General features: G+C 36.1%; 2 protein-coding genes, 2 long non-coding RNA genes and 1 pseudogene across 7 annotated transcripts in view; 4 read left to right on the forward strand and 1 right to left on the reverse strand.

The window, feature by feature from the left end:
* The first annotated feature begins 298 nt into the window (after positions 1-298).
* On the forward strand, positions 299-1,243 carry LOC146902958 (uncharacterized). The gene is made up of 2 exons (XR_015021113.1): positions 299-536; positions 688-1,243. It is a non-coding gene; the product is annotated as an uncharacterized LOC146902958 (long non-coding RNA).
* LOC146902959 (myosin-17-like) overlaps positions 1,213-25,074 on the reverse strand; it is a 30,704-nt gene continuing 6,842 nt past the window's right edge. Inside the window, exons 18-39 of one of the 2 annotated variants that reach the window (XM_085731429.1) lie at positions 24,904-25,013; positions 24,659-24,719; positions 23,777-23,954; positions 23,268-23,473; positions 23,053-23,172; positions 22,857-22,955; positions 22,528-22,749; positions 6,023-6,162; positions 4,909-5,026; positions 4,776-4,826; positions 4,593-4,673; positions 4,293-4,463; positions 4,022-4,177; positions 3,718-3,924; positions 2,991-3,128; positions 2,847-2,917; positions 2,662-2,761; positions 2,531-2,587; positions 2,385-2,441; positions 2,216-2,296; positions 1,967-2,049; positions 1,213-1,873 (exon numbers count right to left, since the gene is read on the reverse strand). In XM_085731429.1, the coding sequence (XP_085587555.1) occupies positions 1,750-1,873; positions 1,967-2,049; positions 2,216-2,296; positions 2,385-2,441; positions 2,531-2,587; positions 2,662-2,761; positions 2,847-2,917; positions 2,991-3,128; positions 3,718-3,924; positions 4,022-4,177; positions 4,293-4,463; positions 4,593-4,673; positions 4,776-4,826; positions 4,909-5,026; positions 6,023-6,162; positions 22,528-22,749; positions 22,857-22,955; positions 23,053-23,172; positions 23,268-23,473; positions 23,777-23,954; positions 24,659-24,719; positions 24,904-25,013 (2,631 nt within the window). In that variant the 3' untranslated portion in view covers positions 1,213-1,749. Of the gene's footprint in view, positions 1,874-1,966; positions 2,050-2,215; positions 2,297-2,384; positions 2,442-2,530; positions 2,588-2,661; positions 2,762-2,846; positions 2,918-2,990; positions 3,129-3,717; positions 3,925-4,021; positions 4,178-4,292; positions 4,464-4,592; positions 4,674-4,775; positions 4,827-4,908; positions 5,027-6,022; positions 6,163-16,967; positions 17,629-17,721; positions 17,805-17,970; positions 18,052-18,139; positions 18,197-18,285; positions 18,343-18,416; positions 18,517-18,601; positions 18,673-18,745; positions 18,884-19,472; positions 19,680-19,776; positions 19,933-20,047; positions 20,219-20,347; positions 20,429-20,530; positions 20,582-20,663; positions 20,782-21,790; positions 21,931-22,527; positions 22,750-22,856; positions 22,956-23,052; positions 23,173-23,267; positions 23,474-23,776; positions 23,955-24,658; positions 24,720-24,903; positions 25,014-25,074 lie in introns of those variants that run through there. The other variant, XM_085731428.1, reaches the window with a different exon arrangement.
* LOC146902960 (pentatricopeptide repeat-containing protein At3g49240, mitochondrial pseudogene) lies at positions 7,285-9,396 on the forward strand (annotated as a pseudogene). Its single transcript, XR_015021110.1, has one exon. The product of XR_015021110.1 is annotated as a pentatricopeptide repeat-containing protein At3g49240, mitochondrial pseudogene (transcript).
* On the forward strand, positions 7,285-13,769 carry LOC146902961 (protein TRANSPARENT TESTA 9-like). 2 transcript variants are annotated; one of them, XM_085731432.1, is made up of 9 exons: positions 7,285-9,385; positions 9,611-9,690; positions 10,049-10,145; positions 10,302-10,359; positions 10,749-10,886; positions 11,568-11,673; positions 11,765-12,008; positions 12,114-12,273; positions 13,101-13,769. In XM_085731432.1, exons 2-7 carry the CDS (start codon positions 9,684-9,686, stop codon positions 11,827-11,829), a joined length of 471 nt encoding a protein of 156 aa, XP_085587558.1. In that variant the 5' UTR covers positions 7,285-9,385; positions 9,611-9,683; the 3' UTR covers positions 11,830-12,008; positions 12,114-12,273; positions 13,101-13,769. The 2 variants fall into 2 exon arrangements, with proteins under 2 accessions (XP_085587558.1, XP_085587557.1); XM_085731431.1 differs by having other exon boundaries at positions 11,602-11,673.
* On the forward strand, positions 16,054-16,998 carry LOC146902962 (uncharacterized). Its single transcript, XR_015021112.1, has 2 exons — positions 16,054-16,291; positions 16,443-16,998. It is a non-coding gene; the product is annotated as an uncharacterized LOC146902962 (long non-coding RNA).

Here is a 25,074-nt window from a genome sequence, read left to right on the forward strand (position 1 = left end):
TTTTGGGTATTAGGTATATCTGCTTTTTATCCAGAGTAGTATGTTGGGTATATATATGTTTTAATGTGCATATGATGCTGGTTTCCATGAAATGGTACTTTGTAATAATATTGCTTGTTATAGATATGCCAACTTTATGTTCATTTAGCTCAGTTGGTAAGGACAATGCATAATATATGCAAGGTCCGGGGTAAAAACCTCGGCCACCACAAAAAAAAAAAAAAAAATGCCAACTTTATGTTCATTATTGGTTCCATTTTGGATTTCATTATAGCTTTAATGCTATTGTTCTTTCCAGGAATTGTTTTCTTTACCATCAGATGGTGGAATCCTGCTACCTTTGAAGCTTTGCATCCAGAGGGATCTCTTCAAAGAGCTACATGGCCTTATGTTGAAGATAAATCCTATCTCTGGACATGGCTGTTTCTGGTTCTCTTAGTAGCTTACATTCTGTGGCAGGTTCTATACTTCCTCATTGTCAATGTCTTACGCCGACAAAGGCTTTTAAGAGATCCTGAAGTCATGACTTCCTACAGGTAATTATAGATGTTATCCCTCTCTCAAAGTACACAAATTTATAACTGATACTGTTTCAATAGCATTCTGAAGAAGCTTAAAATTTCAAACTATGCACTTCACTTTTCTTTCTCATTGTTGACTTCAATCTTTCACTACTCTCAAAAAAAGCAAAGAAAGCAAACAATATATGGTGGCGCCTAAGTGGGGTTACTTGGGGATCAAAATCGCATGCTAATGTACATTTTTCTACAAGGCATATTTACCATTGCAACCATGGCACTGGCTGTCCCCATATTCCTGTCATATGAATTGCATGTAATCTTCCAAATACTTAAGGTTGCTGCTTCAGTATGGAATGGAGGAAGTTTTTTGTTGGAAGTAATGCTTAAGGAAAAAATTAAATCAGAGATAACTCTTGAACAAGGTCAAATGGATCAATCACCAAGGTCAAGTGATGGAGAGTTCAACAATACTGTTCTTGGGAGATCTGATTGACTTACTCAATTAATATCCATGTCATTTGTTCTGGATGATGTTGTATTTGTTTGAACTAATCCATGGTGCTAAGAATTCAAATTTGGTAGGTGAACTTGTAAATGCATATTTCTCTTTTTATTTTTTTCATGCAAGCACTCCTTAAAATGGATACTTGTAATACAAATTGTAGATATTGTTGAATACTACGAGATACAGTTAAAAAAAATATAAATGGAATTCAAATAAATGATCACACGTCTGTACAGGTGCACTGAGTCATCTCATTATAACTCAGCTGTTCAAAAAAAACTTAGGTTTAATAAAAAAAATTGCACAACCAAATACAAATAGCAACCACATCAAATAAATATGCGCTATAAAATACATGGAGTAACTAATTGCACCCATGTATAAGACTCGCAAACCTAAAATGAGAACAAAAAACAAAACCTTGAGCAGGTGTGACAACAACAGCTGGACAACAACCTGTATGGCTGTACCTATGATCGCCATTTGTCACGTGCCTTGCGACATGGCTTCTTAACAAAACCCCTCGCGTTGATGAAACTTGAAGGGTAATAATGAATTAACCCAGGCAACTCACCAATAATAGAAGCCTGAGTTAGCGAAAATATACTATACATGTGAGGACAATAAAATTATATGCACAACTTGGCACATGCATCTTTGTGCAGTGACCTGGGGATACCCGTAAGTAGAGCGATAGAGGCATAATCAACGATTATTTGTGTATTACTCCGAGCGAGCTAGTAAGAAACCAAACCCTGAGTTCTCACGTATCAACGGAGGAGGATCCACATCAGCAACTTCTACTTCTTGCATGGATTTGGAGATGTCATCCACCGAAAATGGAATGCTGCACCCATATTCAAAGGTTAAAGACAAATGATACGAAGAAGTCAAAGACAATCAAAGAAATATTAGACTGTTTCCTGAACTGATACTATACCTTGAGTCATCATCTAATAGGAAAGAAGTGCTGACAGCATTAGTAGAGTCCTCGGCAACCATAGCTCTCATGGTTGTTGTAACCTGCGTAATCCATGGAATTATCAGCTACTTTGTTTTGAGGTTTATCACATTGCAGGTGTTCCCAGCTTGGGAATTGTACAAAAGATGTGCAATTCAACCGTAGTAATATTACAAAGAGATTAATGACACAAAGTCATCAACATAAAAGTTAGCAATGTTAACTTACCTCCGTAGACACACTGTGAGTTCCGTATTTGTCATCCCAGTACATTGTACTTATCCTGTATAACTGTTGTATGCTGAGACCCTGCAACGCCAAAATGTTATACTTAGTAATAAAATCAGAGCAAATTTTAAGCTCATGAATAGTTAATAGAAAGAGAGAAGGCACTCACTGGACAAAGTTCCTTAGTTATTTCATTCAGGGACTTCTTTGGTTTTTGATGTATCACCTGAAACAGACAAATGAGTGCCGGTCATTTACGCAATAGATACCGATACTGAGTTGAATTTGAATTTGTATGAAAGCTGTGAATGTTACCAGGAATCCAACTGCCTGCCTGATATGTTTCAGCTCCTCCCACGCCGAGCCAGTGTACTGTACACCATATATTGAGGTAAAAATCGTAAAATTGAAAAGTAAACAATCTGAACTAGTTGTTTGGTGCTAACCTCCTCTGTTGCCTCGATGCACCATTGTTCTAATTCAGCCAAACCTGTCTTCACATACTCCCCGTTGCTGAACGAACAACACTCGCGACGCAGCAGAAGACTGCAAGTAATGACCAGATCAAGTCCATCAAAAAGCCTGCATTCTTCAATAGGACATGAAATGCAAAGTGAGAGAAAGAGGTTACCTGTTGAATAATTGAACATCGATGAATGAGAATATTTGGGTGAACACCTTGCGGACCAAGAAAGGAGGTGCCTGTTAAACCATTTCAAACAGGTTAAGATCAAACTCAGATAACGGAAATGCAGAAACTGAAAGGGAAACTCACGTAGTTTGCTTTCATTATCTTTAGAGAGTTGTTCAAGCTTTTCACAATACTTTGCCAATGAGCTATTAAAGCTTGCTGAGCAACCGCGTTAGCATGTGAGCGCCCTTTTACTAAACCTTGACGAGAGGTCCTTGGAGCCTGCAGTTGTTTTATTATAAAATAAAATGAACAAATGTATACAACCAGATAATTAAACTCGTCGATTACTGGGTATCTTAACACTCGTCACTGCTGCATATAGAAAAGTGAAAGAATATGCACAAGTACCCACTAGTGATTTAGGGATTACTTGTAACATAAAATAAAACTTAACATTACAGAAGAAGATTGTCCAGGTGGAATTAACAGAAGAAAACTTTTCCTTTCTATGAATTGTTTTCTGATTTAACATGCAAAAAGGGAAAAGTTTATTTTTCAACCGCTACAGACAGTGTGCCTCCTCTATGAATTTCCTGTGTTTGAGGGTCTCTATAAATAATTTGTCTTTTGTTTAATTTCAATAAAGATAGGTTATGATTATTGTACAGGTATCTTCGAATTTGAGGTAGGGCTCTAACACAAGTACACAACCCCACAAACCGGCTTGTGAGGTGAGGATTGCCCTCATATATGACATTCAATTAAAATCCAAGTATGATAGATTCATTGCAAAAGCCCCTTAACCAATGGGAATTTCTCAAAATTTGGATTTCCATTTCCCCCAAAAACATGTACAGTATTTTTTTACCTGTATACACAGTCCAAGTAATGGGGATATCTCTTTTTTCAGGTTGTCTCGTATCATTCCATATAATTTCTCAAGGAAGGCAGTAAGCTGTTGCTTAAACAAAAGTGCCGGATATTTTGCCTCTACTTGCCGTAAACCATCGAGTCTACTAAGACCTCGGCCATTTATAAATGGCAATCCAGAACTCTGTGGAGATCCCCTTAGTCCCTAAAATCACAAAAGGCAATCAATATCAGACTGTAAGAATATAAATGAACCCTACATAAAGTGATGCAATTTATTCAGAAAGGATAGGCATTCTTACTTGAGACATTCTTCCAAACAGAGAAGATGATGCTGTTCTTCGGCGTTGTGGTGTTAAGCTAGCAGCTCCACTTGCTTTGAGGGTGCGTTGGAGCAGCATCAATAAAGTAGATGTATTAGACAACCAATAGGCTAATACATCAGTATTATCCTGGGCCTTCAATGATGCAGAACAGTGTTGGTAAAATATTTTGGGCATTTCAAAAATTGATGAATTGCAAAAGCACTACATCGTGAATATCAATACAAGTATTCCAAAAGTGTTGTGTTACCTCAACAGCTGAAGCTATTGTTTGAATGATACGGTCAAAGACAGTTGTTCTTTCAACTTCAAATGACCTCCAGTGTAGAAGGCATTTATATATGACGCATGCAGCAATAGGTTTGCCCTCAGAAAATCCCAAATCTTGTGATATGCATTTGATCAACACGTCCTGGTTTTCCTGAACCAAAAAGTGAAATTTAAATAGGAATGAACAAGAAAATGAAGGGCAATATAGTTAGATTGAAAATTCAATTTAAAGCATGTATCACATATTAATATTGTTAAGTACATCTATGTAGCCACTCACTTGTTGTTTGTCATTGAGAGATTTCTGTGGCTTTCCTTCAGATTCAGGCTCACGTACATTGGATAGAGCAAGAGTCATATCCTAAGATATACGGAAGGTAAGAATTTAACAAATTAAACAAAATGGCTCATTACAAAAATGAGTTGTTGATATATATTCAGAAAAAAATAAGTGTCCTCTTACTGATCCAGTTTTTGCTTCACCGTTCAGAGCATTTCCGTTTTCTGGTGTCCTCTGCATATCATGCACAAAATCTCATTGTGAGTCCCTCTTCATATACCATAGTTTTGCAATGACCACATGAATGTTTTCTTACCTGAATAATGACTGATCTAGGTCTTGCAGCAAGAGCTTTTGCAGTTGGTGATACAGCCAATGCTTGCTGGCGAAGAACTTGATTTTCTGACTCTGAATTGGAAATTTTTTCCTCCAATCTGCATTGTATGGAGTTATTTTAAAAATTTAATTGCATTTATATTAACAAAGGTATATATGGTTATTAACGGGGAGAGGAGAAACATAAAAACTTGATTGCTCATCCAAAGGCACACAATTACATGCGTGGACAAATGGTTGAAAGGAAAATATGGTACATCCGCTGTCCCAAAAATATGTGTGGACTAAAGTTTGTTGACAGAGATAAAGAAAAATAATAAATAAGTGTAACAATTTTAAAAGTGGTCATTACAAACGATTGAGTATTAGTCATTGTCATAAATGCACAGTGGAGTGTAATGACATGGAAATTGTGCACACAACACTATAAATTTGGGGAAGAATTGGAACAAAGTAATAAATGTTGGCACTTTTTTGTTGCTAAAATGACACTTATTTTGGAATAGAGGGAGTAGTAGACTAGTAGTAATTGTTGAGTGCATTGTAGATTCAAAGGATAGAAAAATCAAAGAATGTAAGTTAAAATAAAACTTGATGCATTTAGGATTTGAACAATATGTATATATCCTGTTAGATGGGCTTGGATCAGGCTCGTAAGGTGAGGACTGCCCTCACTTATATACACATTTTCAGGTCATATCTCATTCAATGTGGAACTCTCAACATATCCCAAAAGCTAACACGGTTAGATGAAAGCACGTGAATCATGGTTTTATATCAAACACACATTCTCAAGCAAGAGACCTTTGAGCTTGACACAGATAAAGTGCAGAGGCTCACAAAGCTTGTCCTTAATCTCAAAAGAACTTGGTCACCATTATACCATGTAATGAATCAAACATCTCAGAAGTTTAAGCTATTAGGTGAAAGCGGATAAATGTGTTATATCTAATCTAATACTTTAGTGGTCAGTTCTTTCATTTAGAAATTTGATGGATTTGTATTTTTCTTATAAGCAATAGATTTGTATATAAGCACAGTGAAACTATTACTCATAACTATAGAGCTCTTTTTACTCCTCAAACATTACTAACCTCTGAACCAATTCTTGGAGTTGATCCGCTTTACGGTCAGAATCCTCGACCTTTTTAAACAGCTCCTTACTTCTGGCTTCAGTCTCAGCCTGAGCTCTTTTGGCTTCTTCTTTAGCCTCTCTTTCCAATAACAGTGATTCCTGTATCAGGTATTAAACAATGGGATTCAATAAGTACTATGTTGCTAATCGTACCGCACACAACAATTGATGGTAATTTTTTTTAGACTGTCCTTTCTACGTACAGAACGCGATTGAATGGTAACAATATCAATCCTGTCCAATCCTACTATCAATGATTGTACGTAACAGAAAAGGTAGATATCCCACTTTCTTGCAGGATGGGCTATCAGCATTAAATCATGTATAATTAAGAGAAAATTGCACTCTTTTCCCTCAAAGTCTGCTTATATGATACAAACACACCCTTCTATTTTTTGAACAAACACTAACCAAATCTGGAGTTGAACAAAAAAGGGTGGTGAATGTTTATTAAATATAAAGGGGACATGTGTGTCTTTCAAGCAGGCCTGAAGGGATGTAAGTGCAATTTCTCCAAAGATATATAATTAATTAATTAATCAATCAGTATCTTTGAAAAGATGTAATGAAATCCAAGGATCCCTTGAACATTAATTTAAGAGAATCAATTAGAGTCAAAGGCACTAGCACTCATTGGATGATTTAGTTCTGAATCAAATGGCTAAATCAAGCTTTTTTTTTTTATATATATACAATTCAAGCAGCTTCTTCAAACACTGCAAGTTATTTTTTTCCATATAGAGGAACATTGATTTAAGATTTAGAACATGGGGAGTATTCCTTCCGTCCCATTATGAGTGAGCATTTTGTTCATTTCACATATATTAAGAAATAATATATAAGTTAAAGAGAGAAAAGGTATTTGTCAAATATTGCCATTGGTGCATTTTTCTTTATCATAAATGTAAAATATAATATATTGAATTGGGAGTGTTGAAAGTATTACTTTCTTCCGTCCCAATATAACTCAGATTTTGTTCATTTCACATATATTAACAAAAAGTGAAAAAGTGAAAGAGAGAGAAAAATGATTTGTAGTGTCTTGTCGTTTATTGGTGCATTCCTCTTTATAAAAAAAATGCAAAGTATAATTAGAAAAAAGTAATTACAGTAATTTTGTATGGAGAAGTGAAATGAGTTTCTGGGACTATATTTTTATACAAATTCAGCACGCTAGATGTGCAGGTGATTTATAACATAACCTATCTTTCTCTCACTCTCACACTCAACTCAACTCAACCATGGCTCTCTCAAAAGCAACATTTCTCACTCACCTGAAAACCGTTGCACATCCTCACCGCCAAATCCCTTATTCACTCTTCTGTCCTCGCTTTCTCTCCTTCGCCTCACCAGAAGAAGCCGCCGCCGAACGTCGCCGCCGCAAGCGACAACTCCGCATCGAACCCCCTCTCTCTGCCCTTAACCGCAGCAACCAACAACAATCACCCAATCCAAACCCTAAATCACAATCCCCACCCTACTATCTCAACCCCACTGACCCTAAACTCCCCGAACACGCCTCTGCGTTAACCGCCAACCGTCTAAACCTTCACAACACTATTCTAACCCTAATCCGCCAAAACGATCTTCATGAAGCCGCACTCTACACGCGCCACTCCATTTATTCCAATTGCCGCCCAACCATCTTCACCATCAACGCTGTCCTCTTCGCCCTCCTCCGTCAGTCTCGTTATTCCGATCTTCTATCCCTCCACCGTTTCATTACACAAGCTGGTGTAGTTCCTAATATCATTACTTACAATCTTATCTTTCAGACTTATCTCGATTGCCGCAAGCCTGATACTGCTCTTGACAATTTCAAACAGTTCATCAAGGATGCTCCTTTTAACCCTTCCCCTACTACTTTCCGCATTCTTATCAAGGGTTTGGTTGATAACAATAGGCTTGATCGTGCTATGGATATTAAGGATCAAATGAATGCTTCCGGTTTTGCACCCGACCCTCTGGTTTATCATTATTTGATGTTGGGTCATGCTAGCACTTCTGATGGGGATGCTGTCTTAAGGGTTTATCAAGAGTTGAAAGACAAGTTGGGTGGGGTTGTGGAAGACGGGGTTGTTTTGGGGTGTTTGATGAAGGGGTATTTTCTCAAGGGGATGGAGAAGGAAGCTATGGAGTGTTATCAACAGGTTTTTGTAGAGGGAAAGAAGATGAGTGACATTGCTTATAATTCGGTGCTTGATGCTCTTGCCAAGAATGGCAAATTTGATGAGGCAATGAGGCTCTTTGATAGGATGATCAAGGAGCATAATCCTCCTGCTAAGTTGGCTGTTAATTTGGGAAGCTTTAATGTCATGGTGGATGGTTATTGTGCTCAGGGAAAATTCAAGGAGGCGATTGAGGTTTTCAGGAGCATGGATGAGTCTCGTTGTAAGCCGGATACGTTGTCATTTAATAACTTTATTGAGCATTTGTGTAATAATGGGATGATTTTGGAAGCTGAGGAGGTTTATGGAGAAATTGAGGGCAAAGGAGTAAACCCTGATGAGTATACATATGGTTTGTTGATGGATGCTTGTTTCAAAGTAAACAGGCCTGATGACGCTGCTAGCTATTTCAAAAAAATGGTGGAATCGGGTTTGAGGCCTAACTTGGCTGTTTACAATAGGTTAGTTGATGGGTTGGTTAAAGTTGGGAAGATTGATGATGCTAAGTCTTTCTTTGACCTAATGGTGAAGAAGCTCAAGATGGATGTTGCTAGCTATCAATTCATGATGAAGGTGTTGAGCGAGGCAGGAAGGTTGGATGATGTGCTTCAGATTGTTGATATGTTGTTGGATGACAATGGTGTCGACTTTGATGAGGAATTCCAAGAGTTTGTTAAGGTGGAATTGAGAAAAGAAGGGAGAGAAGAGGACTTGGCCAAACTGATGGAGGAGAAGGAAAGGTTGAAAGCTGAAGCCAAGGCTAAGGAGGCTGAGGCAGCCGAAGCTGCTAGAAATAGAAAAGGATCTGGAATTTTAATAACTTCCAAGATGTTAGGTTTAAAGGAAACAGAGTCAGAGAACACTGATGCCACTACTACTGAGTCAGAGTTGGCAGATAAAACCAATGTAGCTGATGGTTCGGACGAAGGAGAGGCTAAAGGTGATAGAGCAAGTGAACAACTAACAGCTTGAAGGCGCCAATTCTTGTTGCTTTGACGAGGATGTATAATAAATTACTGGTGCTTTGAAGAGGAATTATAACGCCCGAGTTTCTTTCTCAAAATAGTTTTGGATCATCGTCATGTGTCAGCAAATATTTGAATATGTAGTTATGAATTTATGATTTTCCCCATTTTATGATATCTTATTATTGGGTATTGCTCTATTCCAACCCCTTCAAAATTTTGGATACGGTAGTTGAAGTGTTTGAGTTATTTATCTCATACAGATTTTGATGAGATTATTTATTAGTGAATTGCAATTGTTAGGCTTTGGTTTTGTTTCATTTTGGATATTTTGTTGGTGAACTGCTGCTTGACTATCAAATTATGTATTTTGTTCTATATTGAGGTTTCTGTATATTAATAATCTTTTAACAGGTAATGATGAAAGGAAATGGGGAGAATGTGTTACACGCAGGGGCAGGGCATTAGATGCCTTCTTGATTGATTTATGCCAGGTGCCTGCTGATAGAAGATTTTTTATTACCAGGAGATGAGTTAATGTTTTGATATTAATTAGGTCACTACGTTTTTCTTTGCGTTAGCAGTTGTGACTTGTGAGGATACCAATATCTTGTCATTTATTGGATGCGTTTTTATGACCACATTTTCTGCTTCCTCTTATTTCTACCATGCCAGCAAACAATTATGCAGTATTATCTTCTGTAAAATTTATGTTGCTGATATAAAAAATTTACATGGCTTTTTTATGGTTCTCACTTATATGTAGGTTGATTATTTTGTGAAGTTTCCCATATATAATAACAATATTGATGGTTTAATAACAATATTATTTGCTGATTCTTTTTGTTGCAGACTATTTGTGTAGTAATGAACATGTAAACTACTTGATAACTTATTCGTTCGACTTCAAAAATGAAGAGCTGTTGTCTTACTACATATCCTTTTTAAGGTTTGTTTTAAAGTTAATTACTTAACTGTTGAGTAGTGGTTGATAATTTCACTGCACATGACCTATTTTCCGGGGACATTATGTTGTCGTTGAGTTCCCCTCTTCTTTGTTTAAAACCTATCAGTTATCTGATTGCCTGTCTTATTATTTTTGTAGGGCAATAAGTGGAAAATTGAACAAGAATACAGTTTCACTGCTTGTGAAGATTCGCGGTGTAAGTTTAATGTTCCCAGAGTCTTTTTCTTTTGATTATTTGAATTATAGCTCTTGAGGGAGTCTTGTGAGGCCGTATTCATAACTGTAGTGCAAAACACTAATGTGCTGGGAGCTCAGAGAAAACAAAATGGAAATTAGATAGAAAGAACCAAAAGAGTGGAACTATGTTATTGAAAAACAAAAACAGTAGATGAGGAATACAATTTACTCCAGGGGCACCCCCTCACTATAGTATGGATCTCTCCTTTAACTTACAAAGACACGATACCCTCATAAATAAGTAACATTGCTCATGGATGGTTTTCTTTTTCTTTAATTGGAAGTCAGCATGATCTTAGTTTGTAATGTTTAAGCTTATTACTTATATTTTATGTACCTGAATTTCAGGTCATTGATGCATTGGTAAGCCTTTTTTGCCGCTCAAGTATATCTGCGGAGACACTATGGGACGGTGGTTGGCTTTTGCGTCAGTTGCTTCCTTACAGTGAATCAGAATTCAACAGTCATCACCTTGAAGTGTTGAAAGTAAGAACATGACATATTTCTAAATATACCCTCAAGAACATACAACATTCTTTTATGATTATATAATGTTTACAAATATATAAAAGTTCACATGTTTTCTTTGTAGCTTAATGTAATATTGCCGGTTGCTATTGTGAAGATATAATAATTACTTTCTACTTTTTAAGATTATCAGTTCAGTAGACCATTTGACGAAGCTGAGCGATTTGAGAAAAGATACCAATACAAATCACACAACTGAATCAAAATTTTACTAACCCTTAACTATGCAAATATATTAGTAATTTAACTCATTGACAATTGACCAACGCATAAATCGTATATTAGTCTAAGAAACATACGTGTCTTGATATGAATTTTGCCATTATAATTTGAGTGACTTCCGTTATATCTAACTTAAAAGAAAAGTTAAGTTTGATTCAAATTAAAGAAACGGAGACTTGATGACAGAGAGAATACACAAAAATAGGAAAACATTTAAAAGAAGCCCCTTAATCTTTTCTGGTTGTCTTTGTAAAAATAATAAATGTCTGGCTTGAAAGATTGTACTTTTTGACAACTCATCTTTCCTCTTTGCCTCATGTGTAACCATGATCATAGAAGAAAAAGATTTATTTGAGAAAAAACATTATTTTGCCTCTCCTAATGCAATTATATCAAGTTTCTTCTCTAATAATACAGGTTTCTTACAAGAACTGTGCTTCTGATCTTGTAGAGGAGGTTAAAGGCATCTGGTCCGACTTCCTTATTTCTGTTATATGTGACGAATGGAGAAAGTGCAAAAGAGGTGAATTTATATGATATAATGTTCTGCTTGATTGTTTCTATGTTTGCGAGGTCTAGTTGTGTGCTTGAACTAGAAAATTTTGTAACTGCAGCAATGGAATCATCATCTCCTCCGAAAGAACCAAGCTGCGTGCTTTTTTTTGCCACATCCACATAAATTCTCTTTAGAAGGTATTCTTCTACCTGTTTCAACATTCATATTTCCTAGGGTTGGCTGCCGTTGTTATGGAGTATGAAGAGTAAGTAGGCCTTAAAATGATATCTTTAATGTGCCTACGGATAACACTTCAACGGGCATCATTTGATGCGGGAGAAAGAATGCAGGAACCGGTGAAGGTCTGTGATTATTTAACCCCTAGCACACATTCTTTTTCAAGTGCAGATTGGCATAAAAAATTAGAATATTGTGTGATTCTCAACTCTGCTTCCTTTCTCATTTAGGTATTTGTACTACTACACCAACTTCAATTATTCACTCTTGGGAGAGCTTCACCTGAGCAACCTCCAATTGACCCTCCTGGTGATCTTCCCGCAAATTGTGGTGCCCAGGCTTCTGGGATTGATGTATCCGGCCCAAAGGCGGGCACTGAAATCAGCCTTGGTTAGTCATCTGAACTGAAGTTTCTCGTATCATCTAAATCGGCATTGATTAATTTTAGGTATTTGCTTAGGTGTAGGACATATAGAAGGGTAAAGGGGGGAGGGAAGAAGAAGATCAAGAGATGCTTCATGTGTGTGTGTGTGAGTGGTGCAATGAAATAGCTCAATTGCAAATCATAATCATAATAACTACCAATTTTTTTAACTAATGATTGGCAACAAAGAAATATGGCTTAGACATAGTCACGAGTTACCTGTTTTGAAGTTTCTGTAATGGCTTTTGTCATAGATTAAAGGATTTTTCTCTCATGCTACATTAGCAACGCTTGGGTCAATTCTTTTTTTTTTTTTTTTTTGAGGGAATACAGGAACTAATTACATTTTTCTATGGTGCAAGACTATGTGATTTTACAAAAATACTCCATCCGTCTCACGCGTGTCTCATTTGGGATATGCACACTTCTTTCGAAAATTATGACTTATAGTTATACCAATTTTCAATGCAAAATAATATGTTAAGACTACAATATGCTTTTACTTCATTTATTATTTGTCTGGCATATACTTGCATTGCAACTACTTTAATAGATAAGGGTAACGTTGGCAAAAAGTAATAAATGTTGTATTGATAAATTTGAGACAAATATTTCAAATGAGACACATAATATGAGACAAAAGGAATAGTATTTGGAATGTTGATTCTAAGTTAGATTATGTTATTTGTAACTCCTCTTGGCCAGTGGAGAAAAGATATATGCTATATTATCTTGACTTCTTGAGTCAGAAATTGACTTGTAATTTTTAAATTTCTCTCATTTTGTTTTGCAGTTAACACTGTGCCTTGTAGAGTTGCTTTCAAGAGTGGCAAAGAACACCATCTTTACTTTCAAGCAATCTCTTCAGGAGTATCTGGCTGGCTTGTTCTTGCAGGAGAACAGCCATCACAGATGTCCCATGGAATTGTTCGGGTTGTTGCTCCTTTAGCAGTTGTGAGGATACCAATATCTTGTCATTTATTGGATGCGTTTTTATGACCACATTTTCTGCTTCCTCTTATTTCTACCATGCCAGCAAACAATTATGCAGTATTATCTTCTGTAAAATTTATGTTGCTGATATAAAAATTTCACACGGCTTTTTTATGGTTCTCACTTGGTATAATTTAGGGTTGTTATGGTCATTCTGTCATGCCTCAGCCAGCAGCTGTCATAATGGTGTGCATACGACATATCTGTTCTTTCATAGCTATGCATATGGTAGCTTTCACACAACATCGTTTTTCTACAACATAGTATAGTATTAGGTCACCATTTTTTTTTTTGGGTATTAGTTGTGGGGGATATCAAGTCTTAACTATTAGAGTGTGATAGCAGCTACCTTTTCCTTTCATGTCTGCTCTGTTATGCAAAATATTATGTTGTATCAGTGTTGGTTAATTTTATAGTGCCGATATACAACTTCGATATAGTTTAATACACTTGCTAAATCTTTATCACATATGATATTTTTTTATTGATTAAGTTATATAAGAACGGTATACATACCATCTGTTTTATAGAAGAAAGGTATACTTAACATCTGTTACATGAAATTATGAATGTATTGAAGTTTATATACCCCTGAAATTTGAGACAATGGATATTTTTCTTTATTGCATTACCAGTGGTTGTCTAAGTCGAATTATATGATTGTACAAACGTGTGATGTTCTTTTTTCAAAGAAAAAACAAACATGTGATGTTCTGAATAATTTTGTTTTCCATGTGCTATTTGGTTTGTTTATATATCATGATTCAGTATTTGAGATGGATGTGAGTCTAATGTATGAACCAGAACCTGTTAGTGCAGCTCTTCAATTGCAGGAAGTGTGTTGATGACGGCAAAAGCTGGTAATAGTGTTGGTTTAGTTGGAGGGAAAATACCTTTGCGATTGTTGCCTCCCTTTTTGATGTTGGATTCAGAATTGAACATCTCAGAATTTAATATGTGCATGGCAGCAGTTAATATAGCCCCTATCTTATTCTAGTGAATGTTTGGATTGACGGTGAATATAACACACTTTAATTCTGCTGTTATGCCAACAAAATACACAAGTTTATTATTATTTTTGACGGGAAGATAATTACATCATTTCATTCTCAATAATATGCAAGATACAATCAGGAGTTTGGTTAAAAACCTGAGAACAAGACTGTGTTGCAGCCCTAGCTAAATTATGAAACTTATTTTCCTTGCCTCTTAACATAAACAACATTGCTTTATTGAAAAAAGTAAATTTTTGCATCTCAAAACCATTGATCCAAACTCTCGTCATTTTGTGTGCCATTGATGCTGTGTCCACCATTGTTTTGGCGTCTGGTTCAAAGATAAACATCGTTGTATTGCAACTCTTGTGTCCATTTCAGGGATGCCAACGAGCCAAAACCTTCCCTTTGTGGACCTCTAATTACTTTGGCCTTTATCATTTCTCTGTTTGAAACCAGAAAGAAGAAAATTATAATTAAGTATTCACATGCTGTCCAATGAATGAAGAACAAAGGTCAAGACTGTGTGATAAAAGTAATTTATTTATAGAAGCAAAGATGCATTCCAAGGTGAAGAGCCAATGTTTACTAAAAAATAAGTCATACATGCTCAGGGCATAACAAAAACAATATAGATTTTTCGTTTTAATTTGACACACCTGCATGCCCTTTTTTCAACCAATGTTTGCATAGTCGTATTGGTAAGAAATACTTCTAGAGGAAGCAGTCTTTAAAAACTACAATAGAAGTGTAAATTTTAGTTATATATACATGCTTTATAGAAACTGGACTATGACCTGTGAAGTGTAAATAGGCAAAATGAGGTTTATACAAACTTCATCAGGTTTCATATTTTGAATGCCTTATTTACTGTCTATACCACAAATGAACAAGTGACTAACCAGTAATTATACCAGGCCAATCTCCGAAAGACTAATGTGAGATTATGTTAAATGTCAGACACATATATTCCAATTGAAGTTCTCTCTTGGTTTTTGTATTAAGTGATGCACCAATGGAGTGCATCATTGCTAGCAACAACCGGATTAACTGTGGCGTTCATGTTTAGGGTGATGTGCTGCTGCAGCAGCAACCATATAGTTCTTTTTCCTACAACTTTTTTTAATCATGGAAGGAAAAGTAAAATTAGGCAAAAGTATGCTAGAAGTTATCTATCTTATTTAGTTGTAACATATTGGTCTTTATCTTTTTTTTGTCCCGTTTAAATCCTTTATTTATCAAAATGTGCACAAGTTAATCATTTCTTTCATTTTTTTATTAAAAAAATTGCTGAAACAATAATTTTATTAGTGTTCTTCTCCATCTCTTACCTGGTATATAAACTGATTGGACCTTCCTTTTTACAGTTTCTGTTTTTGTTCCAACATGCAAAAAAAATGAATTTTTGCAAAACTGTATACTTCTGCTGTGATAGCTGTTGGTATTTAACTTCAATGGTCAAATTTTGGGTATTAGGTATATCTGCTTTTTATCCAGAGTAGTATGTTGGGTATATATATGTTTTAATGTGCATATGATGCTGGTTTCCATGAAATGGTACTTTGTAATAATATTGCTTGTTATAGATATGCCAACTTTATGTTCATTTAGCTCAGTTGGTAAGGACAATGCATAATATATGCAAGGTCCGGGGTAAAAACCTCGGCCACCACAAAAAAAAAAAAAATGCCAACTTTATGTTCATTATTGGTTCCATTTTGGATTTCATTATAGCTTTAATGCTATTGTTCTTTCCAGGAATTGTTTTCTTTACCATCAGATGGTGGAATCCTGCTACCTTTGAAGCTTTGCATCCAGAGGGATCTCTTCAAAGAGCTACATGGCCTTATGTTGAAGATAAATCCTATCTCTGGACATGGCTGTTTCTGGTTCTCTTAGTAGCTTACATTCTGTGGCAGGTTCTATACTTCCTCATTGTCAATGTCTTACGCCGACAAAGGCTTTTAAGAGATCCTGAAGTCATGACTTCCTACAGGTAATTATAGATGTTATCCCTCTCTCAAAGTACACAAATTTATAACTGATACTGTTTCAATAGCATTCTGAAGAAGCTTAAAATTTCAAACTATGCACTTCACTTTTCTTTCTCATTGTTGACTTCAATCTTTCACTACTCTCAAAAAAAGCAAAGAAAGCAAACAATATATGGTGGCGCCTAAGTGGGGTTACTTGGGGATCAAAATCGCATGCTAATGTACATTTTTCTACAAGGCATATTTACCATTGCAACCATGGCACTGGCTGTCCCCATATTCCTGTCATATGAATTGCATGTAATCTTCCAAATACTTAAGGTTGCTGCTTCAGTATGGAATGGAGGAAGTTTTTTGTTGGAAGTAATGCTTAAGGAAAAAATTAAATCAGAGATAACTCTTGAACAAGGTCAAATGGATCAATCACCAAGGTCAAGTGATGGAGAGTTCAACAATACTGTTCTTGGGAGATCTGATTGACTTACTCAATTAATATCCATGTCATTTGTTCTGGATGATGTTGTATTTGTTTGAACTAATCCATGGTGCTAAGAATTCAAATTTGGTAGGTGAACTTGTAAATGCATATTTCTCTTTTTATTTTTTTCATGCAAGCACTCCTTAAAATGGATACTTGTAATACAAATTGTAGATATTGTTGAATATTACGAGATACAGTTAAAAAAAATATAAATGGAATTCAAATAAATGATCACACGTCTGTACAGGTGCACTGAGTCATCTCATTATAACTCAGCTGTTCAAAAAAAACTTAGGTTTAATAAAAAAAATTGCACAACCAAATACAAATAGCAACCACATCAAATAAATATGCGCTATAAAATACATGGAGTAACTAATTGCACCCATGTATAAGACTCGCAAACCTAAAATGAGAACAAAAAACAAAACCTTGAGCAGGTGTGACAACAACAGCTGGACAACAACCTGTATGGCTGTACCTATGATCGCCATTTGTCACGTGCCTTGCGACATGGCTTCTTAACAAAACCCCTCGCGTTGATGAAACTTGAAGGGTAATAATGAATTAACCCAGGCAACTCACCAATAATAGAAGCCTGAGTTAGCGAAAATATACTATACATGTGAGGACAATAAAATTATATGCACAACTTGGCACATGCATCTTTGTGCAGTGACCTGGGGATACCCGTAAGTAGAGCGATAGAGGCATAATCAACGATTATTTGTGTATTACTCCGAGCGAGCTAGTAAGAAACCAAACCCTGAGTTCTCACGTATCAACGGAGGAGGATCCACATCAGCAACTTCTACTTCTTGCATGGATTTGGAGATGTCATCCACCGAAAATGGAATGCTGCACCCATATTCAAAGGTTAAAGACAAATGATACGAAGAAGTCAAAGACAATCAAAGAAATATTAGACTGTTTCCTGAACTGATACTATACCTTGAGTCATCATCTAATAGGAAAGAAGTGCTGACAGCATTAGTAGAGTCCTCGGCAACCATAGCTCTCATGGTTGTTGTAACCTGCGTAATCCATGGAATTATCAGCTACTTTGTTTTGAGGTTTATCACATTGCAGGTGTTCCCAGCTTGGGAATTGTACAAAAGATGTGCAATTCAACCGTAGTAATATTACAAAGAGATTAATGACACAAAGTCATCAACATAAAAGTTAGCAATGTTAACTTACCTCCGTAGACACACTGTGAGTTCCGTATTTGTCATCCCAGTACATTGTACTTATCCTGTATAACTGTTGTATGCTGAGACCCTGCAACGCCAAAATGTTATACTTAGTAATAAAATCAGAGCAAATTTTAAGCTCATGAATAGTTAATAGAAAGAGAGAAGGCACTCACTGGACAAAGTTCCTTAGTTATTTCATTCAGGGACTTCTTTGGTTTTTGATGTATCACCTGAAACAGACAAATGAGTGCCGGTCATTTACGCAATAGATACCGATACTGAGTTGAATTTGAATTTGTATGAAAGCTGTGAATGTTACCAGGAATCCAACTGCCTGCCTGATATGTTTCAGCTCCTCCCACGCCGAGCCAGTGTACTGTACACCATATATTGAGGTAAAAATCGTAAAATTGAAAAGTAAACAATCTGAACTAGTTGTTTGGTGCTAACCTCCTCTGTTGCCTCGATGCACCATTGTTCTAATTCAGCCAAACCTGTCTTCACATACTCCCCGTTGCTGAACGAACAACACTCGCGACGCAGCAGAAGACTGCAAGTAATGACCAGATCAAGTCCATCAAAAAGCCTGCATTCTTCAATAGGACATGAAATGCAAAGTGAGAGAAAGAGGTTACCTGTTGAATAATTGAACATCGATGAATGAGAATATTTGGGTGAACACCTTGCGGACCAAGAAAGGAGGTGCCTGTTAAACCATTTCAAACAGGTTAAGATCAAACTCAGATAACGGAAATGCAGAAACTGAAAGGGAAACTCACGTAGTTTGCTTTCATTATCTTTAGAGAGTTGTTCAAGCTTTTCACAATACTTTGCCAATGAGCTATTAAAGCTTGCTGAGCAACCGCGTTAGCATGTGAGCGCCCTTTTACTAAACCTTGACGAGAGGTCCTTGGAGCCTGCAGTTGTTTTATTATAAAATAAAATGAACAAATGTATACAACCAGATAATTAAACTCGTCGATTACTGGGTATCTTAACACTCGTCACTGCTGCATATAGAAAAGTGAAAGAATATGCACAAGTACCCACTAGTGATTTAGGGATTACTTGTAACATAAAATAAAACTTAACATTACAGAAGAAGATTGTCCAGGTGGAATTAACAGAAGAAAACTTTTCCTTTCTATGAATTGTTTTCTGATTTAACATGCAAAAAGGGAAAAGTTTATTTTTCAACCGCTACAGACAGTGTGCCTCCTCTATGAATTTCCTGTGTTTGAGGGTCTCTATAAATAATTTGTCTTTTGTTTAATTTCAATAAAGATAGGTTATGATTATTGTACAGGTATCTTCGAATTTGAGGTAGGGCTCTAACACAAGTACACAACCCCACAAACCGGCTTGTGAGGTGAGGATTGCCCTCATATATGACATTCAATTAAAATCCAAGTATGATAGATTCATTGCAAAAGCCCCTTAACCAATGGGAATTTCTCAAAATTTGGATTTCCATTTCCCCCAAAAACATGTACAGTATTTTTTTACCTGTATACACAGTCCAAGTAATGGGGATATCTCTTTTTTCAGGTTGTCTCGTATCATTCCATATAATTTCTCAAGGAAGGCAGTAAGCTGTTGCTTAAACAAAAGTGCCGGATATTTTGCCTCTACTTGCCGTAAACCATCGAGTCTACTAAGACCTCGGCCATTTATAAATGGCAATCCAGAACTCTGTGGAGATCCCCTTAGTCCCTAAAATCACAAAAGGCAATCAATATCAGACTGTAAGAATATAAATGAACCCTACATAAAGTGATGCAATTTATTCAGAAAGGATAGGCATTCTTACTTGAGACATTCTTCCAAACAGAGAAGATGATGCTGTTCTTCGGCGTTGTGGTGTTAAGCTAGCAGCTCCACTTGCTTTGAGGGTGCGTTGGAGCAGCATCAATAAAGTAGATGTATTAGACAACCAATAGGCTAATACATCAGTATTATCCTGGGCCTTCAATGATGCAGAACAGTGTTGGTAAAATATTTTGGGCATTTCAAAAATTGATGAATTGCAAAAGCACTACATCGTGAATATCAATACAAGTATTCCAAAAGTGTTGTGTTACCTCAACAGCTGAAGCTATTGTTTGAATGATACGGTCAAAGACAGTTGTTCTTTCAACTTCAAATGACCTCCAGTGTAGAAGGCATTTATATATGACGCATGCAGCAATAGGTTTGCCCTCAGAAAATCCCAAATCTTGTGATATGCATTTGATCAACACGTCCTGGTTTTCCTGAACCAAAAAGTGAAATTTAAATAGGAATGAACAAGAAAATGAAGGGCAATATAGTTAGATTGAAAATTCAATTTAAAGCATGTATCACATATTAATATTGTTAAGTACATCTATGTAGCCACTCACTTGTTGTTTGTCATTGAGAGATTTCTGTGGCTTTCCTTCAGATTCAGGCTCACGTACATTGGATAGAGCAAGAGTCATATCCTAAGATATACGGAAGGTAAGAATTTAACAAATTAAACAAAATGGCTCATTACAAAAATGAGTTGTTGATATATATTCAGAAAAAAATAAGTGTCCTCTTACTGATCCAGTTTTTGCTTCACCGTTCAGAGCATTTCCGTTTTCTGGTGTCCTCTGCATATCATGCACAAAATCTCATTGTGAGTCCCTCTTCATATACCATAGTTTTGCAATGACCACATGAATGTTTTCTTACCTGAATAATGACTGATCTAGGTCTTGCAGCAAGAGCTTTTGCAGTTGGTGATACAGCCAATGCTTGCTGGCGAAGAACTTGATTTTCTGACTCTGAATTGGAAATTTTTTCCTCCAATCTGCATTGTATGGAGTTATTTTAAAAATTTAATTGCATTTATATTAACAAAGGTATATATGGTTATTAACGGGGAGAGGAGAAACATAAAAACTTGATTGCTCATCCAAAGGCACACAATTACATGAGTGGACAAATGAAAGGAAAATATGGTACATCCGCTGCCCCAAAAATATGTGTGGACTAAGGTTTGTTGACAGAGATTAAGAAAAATAATAAATGAGTGTAACAATTTTAAAAGTGGTCATTACAAACTATTGAGTATTAGTTATTGTCATAAATGCACAGTAGAGTGTAATGACATGGAAATTGTGCACACAACACTGTAAATTTGAGGTAGAATTGGAATGAAGTAATAAATGTTGGCATTTTTGTTGCTAAAATGACACTTATTTTGGAATAGAGGGAGTAGTAGACTAGTAGTAATTGTTGGGTGCATTGAAGATTTAAAGGATAGAAAAATCAAAGAATATAAGTTAAAATAAAATTTGATGCATTTAGGATTTGAACAATATGTATATATCCTGTTAAATGGGCTTGGATCCGGCTCGTAAGGTGAGGACTGCCCTCACTTATATACACATTTTCAGGTCATATCTCATTCAATGTGGAACTCTCAACATATCCCAAAAGCTAACACGGTTAGATGAAAGCACGTGAATCATGGTTTTATATCAAACACGTTCTCAAGCAAGAGACCTTTGAGCTTGACACAGATAAAGTGAAGAGGCTCACAAAGCTTGTACTTAATCTCAAAAGAACTTGGTCATAGAGACACAAATAGTAAATACCATTATACCATGTAATGAATTAAACATCTCAAAAGTTTAAGCTATTAGGTGAAAGCGGATAAATGTGTTATATCTAATCTAATACTTTACTGGTCAGTTCTTTCATTTAGAAATTTGATGGATTTGTATTTTTCTTATAAGCAATAGATTTGTATATAAGCACAGTGAAACTATTACTCATAACTATAGAGCTCTTTTTACTCCTCAAACATTACTAACCTCTGAACCAATTCTTGGAGTTGATCCGCTTTACGGTCAGAATCCTCGACCTTTTTAAACAGCTCCGTACTTCTGGCTTCAGTCTCAGCCTGAGCTCTTTTGGCTTCTTCTTTAGCCTCTCTTTCCAATAACAGTGATTCCTGGATCAGGCATTAAACAATGGGACTTAATAAGTACTATGTTGCTAATCGTACTGCACACAACAATTAATGGTAACTTTTTTTCTTAGACTGTCTTTTCTACGTTCAGAAAGCGATTCAATGGTTACAATATCAATACTATCCAATATTCCAATCCTACTATCAATGATTGTACGTAACAGAAAAGGTAGATATCCCACTTTCTTGCAGGATATGGGCTATCAGCATTAAATCATGTATAATTAAGAGAAAATTGCACTCTTTTCCCCTCAAAGTCTGCTTATATGATACAAACACACCCTTCTATTTTTTGAACAAACACTCACCAAATCTGGAGTTGAACAAAAAAGGGTGGTGAGTGTTTATTAAATATAAAGGGGACATGTGTGTCTTTCAAGCAGGCCTGAAGGGATGTAAGTGCAACTTCTCCAAGATATATAATTAATTAACGAATCAGTATCTTTGAAAAGATGTAATGAAATCCAAGGATCCCTTGAACATTAATTTAAGAGAATCAATCAGAGTCAAAGTTAAAGGTTAAGAAAAAAAAGGCACGGGCACTCATTGGATGATTTAATATAATCAAAGATTACATACCTTCAAATTATTGACTTCAGCCAGTAAAGAATTAATCTTTTCGGTATCTTCAATTATAACAGGAGTCTCTTTAATAACTGGAGGTGCATCTTGAATAGCTTTCTGTGCTGCCTCGCGCTCTTTGATGACCTTGGCATTTGCTTCTTCAACTTGTATTTGCATTGCATGTAAAGCATCGCGTAACTTGGCAACCTCTTGAGCCTTTTCCTCTTCCAAATCAGTCTGTAATCAGTTCAAAGTCATATAAGTCTATGCTACTAAAAGTTGAAAAATTATGTCGGTCATTAAAAGGGCAGTAGATGTATTTGAATATTTGATAATGAACTAACTCTCAAACGCTTCTCGATTTGCAAACGCCATGTAAGTTCTTCAACACGCTTTTCTAGTTTGTCTTTTGCTTCTTTAAGAGCCCCTGTATCTCTTGCAGCCTGGATGCAATGAAACAAAATATCACTCCATTAGCAGATAAAGCAAGACGTAGTGCATTTTTTACACAAGAATCGTGAAAGAGAGCATCATCCAAACCATTTTAAGCATTCTAAGTTCCTTTCTAGCAACCCTGCTCCTCCAACCACACTGAGTAACAACTGCAGCCTTTTGCAATCTTTTATAATATGAATATGCAATTTTGCGACGAAAATGGGCCTGAAAAGACAAACAGGAAAAATCGTTAAAGCAGGTAAAAGATTGCATGATTTCCTCTTCACAAATTAACAAACTAAGAAGATCAACAAGAGCACCTGAATTCGAATTGCAGCCTTTGTTTGCTTTCTAAATCTAAATTCATCACGAGCCTTCATAGCCCTTAAACCTGTCTGTAATATGGTTGCAGATGATCGTACTTTTAAGTAAGATTTCCTTGCAATGTATCCTTTGAAGTTCTTTTCTATTTTCAGAGCTGCAGCTTCACGTCGCAACTTCTCATAAAGCTTCCGGGCCAATATTCCTAGTTGTCATTGAAAGGCATCACATTAAGGAAACTAGTTTATACAGACCATATCATTAGAAGGAAACCTATTTTGTGAGAAAATCCAAACTAATTTAGTGCTGCATGGGTTCTAGAATGCTACAAATTAAAACACCAAAGCAACTGGGGATAAATATGCCATAGGCTTAATAAGCAAAGAAAAAAGACTTAATTTTTATGCAAATAACTTTCATATTTGATGGACTTAGGCTTCATAATATCACAAACCACTAAAGAAGGTTGCAACAAAAAGCAAGCATGAAAAGAGAAGATTAGGGGTACCTCGTAAATTAGATTGCAAACTAATTGCAGCTCGACGCAATTCAATGAATTCCTTTCGTGCAATATGGGTACGTGTTTGCCTCTGGATGATTCTAGCAGCATTTCCAAGGACTTCAGATCTTCTTGCATCCAACTCAGCCATCTGGCCCGCTCTTAGGAAAACCTTTGTCTTTCCTATCTGGGTAACCCATCAAAAATCTTGCATGACTTCATTGTTCGCCAAAATACTAGATGAAAATGGTAATAGTCATGAAATAAAAAATGAAGCAGATTTTCCCTTCAGGAGTCACTGTAAGTCCTATAGAAATTATGGAGAGACTACAGAATGGTTCAAAATTCAAACATTAAGATACGCCTATAAGCTAATATGTCTGTCTAGTTGATGTATTTATAAACTTTTTCACTGGGGTAGTCTATATTAATTATTCAATAGCATAGGTCCCTCCAAAAGCTCCACAAGCCTCATCAGTCATGTAAGTAAGCTTAATGCTTTAACTCAACATCATGCGCTTTAATTCAACATCATGCCACGGTTCTTGTTAATTGGATAAGTAAGTATGGCTGTAGATGTGCTTGAAAGAGGCGACTATCATGTATGTATTATAAGATAAAGACTAATGGGAACACACTCTTTCAAATGTACTCTCTATTTCTAAGGTGAATTTTATATGGGCCACACACCAAATAGATACTGGACCCAAGTTATATATTGGGAACCGCACAACATTCCTCCAATAATGGTATGTGAGAAACAGTGTGTTATTAGCATTTCTGTAACGAACAATTCAAAGATTGGTATACATATGCTGATCCTCTCCTATAAAATTGACCCTCCCATGCATAATCACCAGCATATCAAATTTATAAGGAGAACTGAATCACCTGATAGCCTTTCATACCCATTTTACCCAGGATCATTTGGCATGCAACCTTGTCATCGTAGCTGAAAAGGAACAAAACAATTAACAAATAAAAAAGCACAGCAAGAAAGCAAAAGAAGCCAATAACCCATTGATAAAATAATAACTGCTCTAGATAACAGAAATACGAGACATAAGTTTGCATGAAAACTAAAGTCATTTTTTTATTCAAATATAAAAACAGCCAAACAAGGAGATGAGCTTTACTTTCCATCCAGAACTTCAGGGGCAAGAACACCAAATCGGTTGAGAAATTCATAAAAGGTCCGTCTTGTAGGATATCCAGCACAACTGATTCTAATTGCCTCTAGAACACCCTAAAGCAAATAACAATGAGACAAACAGTTATCAAATGTAAACACATGCCAAAGATATTTT

This window comes from Medicago sativa, chromosome 8 (genome assembly GCF_051527215.1).
Source record: "Medicago sativa cultivar Bolivia chromosome 8, Bolivia_mono, whole genome shotgun sequence".
NCBI lineage: Eukaryota > Viridiplantae > Streptophyta > Magnoliopsida > Fabales > Fabaceae > Medicago > Medicago sativa.

What these genes read in the sequence shown, in the direction of transcription:
- LOC146902961 (XM_085731431.1), top strand. An exon ending in TACTACATATCCTTTTTAAG is followed by an intron (nt 10,146 to 10,301) that starts GTTTGTTTTAAA and finishes TTATTTTTGTAG; the next exon opens with GGCAATAAGTGGAAAATTGA. An exon ending in TGCTTGTGAAGATTCGCGGT is followed by an intron (nt 10,360 to 10,748) that starts GTAAGTTTAATG and finishes CCTGAATTTCAG; the next exon opens with GTCATTGATGCATTGGTAAG.